This window comes from Grammomys surdaster, unplaced genomic scaffold (genome assembly GCF_004785775.1).
Source record: "Grammomys surdaster isolate TR1022 unplaced genomic scaffold, NIH_TR_1.0 183, whole genome shotgun sequence".
Lineage (NCBI taxonomy): Eukaryota > Metazoa > Chordata > Mammalia > Rodentia > Muridae > Grammomys > Grammomys surdaster.
Genome location: NW_021604628.1, coordinates 3475440 through 3476805, shown reverse-complemented (window position 1 = coordinate 3476805; position 1366 = coordinate 3475440). Strand labels below are relative to the sequence as shown.

Genomic DNA, 1366 nt, shown 5'->3' with positions numbered 1-1366 from the left:
TCTCTCTCTCTCTCTCTCTCTCTCTCTCTCTCTCTCTCTCTCTCTCTGTGTGTGTGTGTGTGTGTGTGTGTGTGTGTGTGTGTGTGTGTACTCAGTGGGAGAAGGAACAAGAACAGAAGAAGATGTCCGAGCAGGAACTCGCTGGTAGAGCAGCTCAGGAAAGTGCCTATAGGCACAGGATGATTTAACCAGACAGAGCCGGGTTCCTTCCTAAGCGGCTTGGCCGGCCACCTGCCACTCTGGCTTGACTGTCACTAGAGGAAGAGCACCTGCGCTCCGCCGAGAGCCGGGCCTGCCCACCGGACGGAGGTCAGCGCGCAGAAGAGCCGAGCCACGGGGAAGGCCGGCCCGATCCCTAGCAGCTCTGACAGCACACAGCGAGCTGCTCCGGACCGCCCAGGGCAGGACCCAAAGCTCGGCGAAGGCTGCAACAGCGGGTCGGAGGTCACCCGCGGAAAGGTCGGAGGTCGGCTGTGTCAGCGTAGGGAGGAGCTGCCCAGCCCGGCCGCGCCCCCCGCCCGGGCGGCCGCACTTACAGGTGACGATGGGCTTGTTCTCCATGGTGTAGACCACCGGTGGCTGTGGCTCCTCAGGGGCGTCCATGGGCGTCCGGCGTCACCGGCCCGGCCCCCCGCCCCCCATGGGCACCCGAGGCAGCGCGGGGCCCGCTGAGCCCGCGCCTCCTCGCCGCCGGCCCCCGGCAGCTCCTAGCCGGCCGCCCGCCGCCGCCGGCCGCGTTCACTTCCGGCCCCGGCGCCGTCGCGTGACCACTTCCGGGGCGCTCGACTTAAAGGGGCGGGCCCCGCCGCCTTCTGCCCTCCTATGGAAAAGGCCGCGTGCCGGGCGGACGGAGCGGGGCGGGACCGCTGTAGCTGTCAGTAGCTGCCCAAGCTTTGGTGACCCTCATCAAACCCGTCTAAACGGGATGACCCTCGGCCTCGCACCCGCGGGTGCTCCCCTCCCTGACCCTCATCCTGCTCGCTTCTTCTCGTGCTCCCCCACCATCCCGTCTTGCGGAATTCCCGCTATCTCCGAAGGGAGCTTCCTCCTTTCCGGCCTCTGCGGGATGCCTTGGATCGGTGTTTACACTTGGGAGAGCTCGGCTGTGCAGTGCCAAGCTGAGTCCCTTGCTTGCTTGTTAACACAGACTTGCCAAGCGTGCTGAGTCAAAGCAAGGCAGGATCGAAAGTGTTCCACCCACCCCGTACAACTTCGTTATGGTTTTGGGGGTTTTTTGTTGTTGTTGGTTGGTTGGTTGGTTGGTTGGTCGGTTGGTTGATTTTACTCATACGAGCCACCACATGCTTCGTTTCCACCTGCCTTCAGCCCTCAATACTCTTTCCCTTGGCTCCCAGAATGCTCCCGT

General features: G+C 63.8%; 1 protein-coding gene across 1 annotated transcript in view; it reads right to left on the bottom strand.

The window, feature by feature from the left end:
• Trappc10 (trafficking protein particle complex 10) overlaps positions 1-636 on the bottom strand; it is a 57597-nt gene extending 56961 nt beyond the window's left edge. The window contains exon 1 of the mRNA XM_028767880.1: positions 537-636. Within this exon, the coding sequence (XP_028623713.1) occupies positions 537-603 (67 nt within the window). The 5' untranslated portion in view covers positions 604-636. The remainder of the gene's footprint in view (positions 1-536) is intronic.
• Positions 637-1366: the final 730 nt, after the last annotated feature.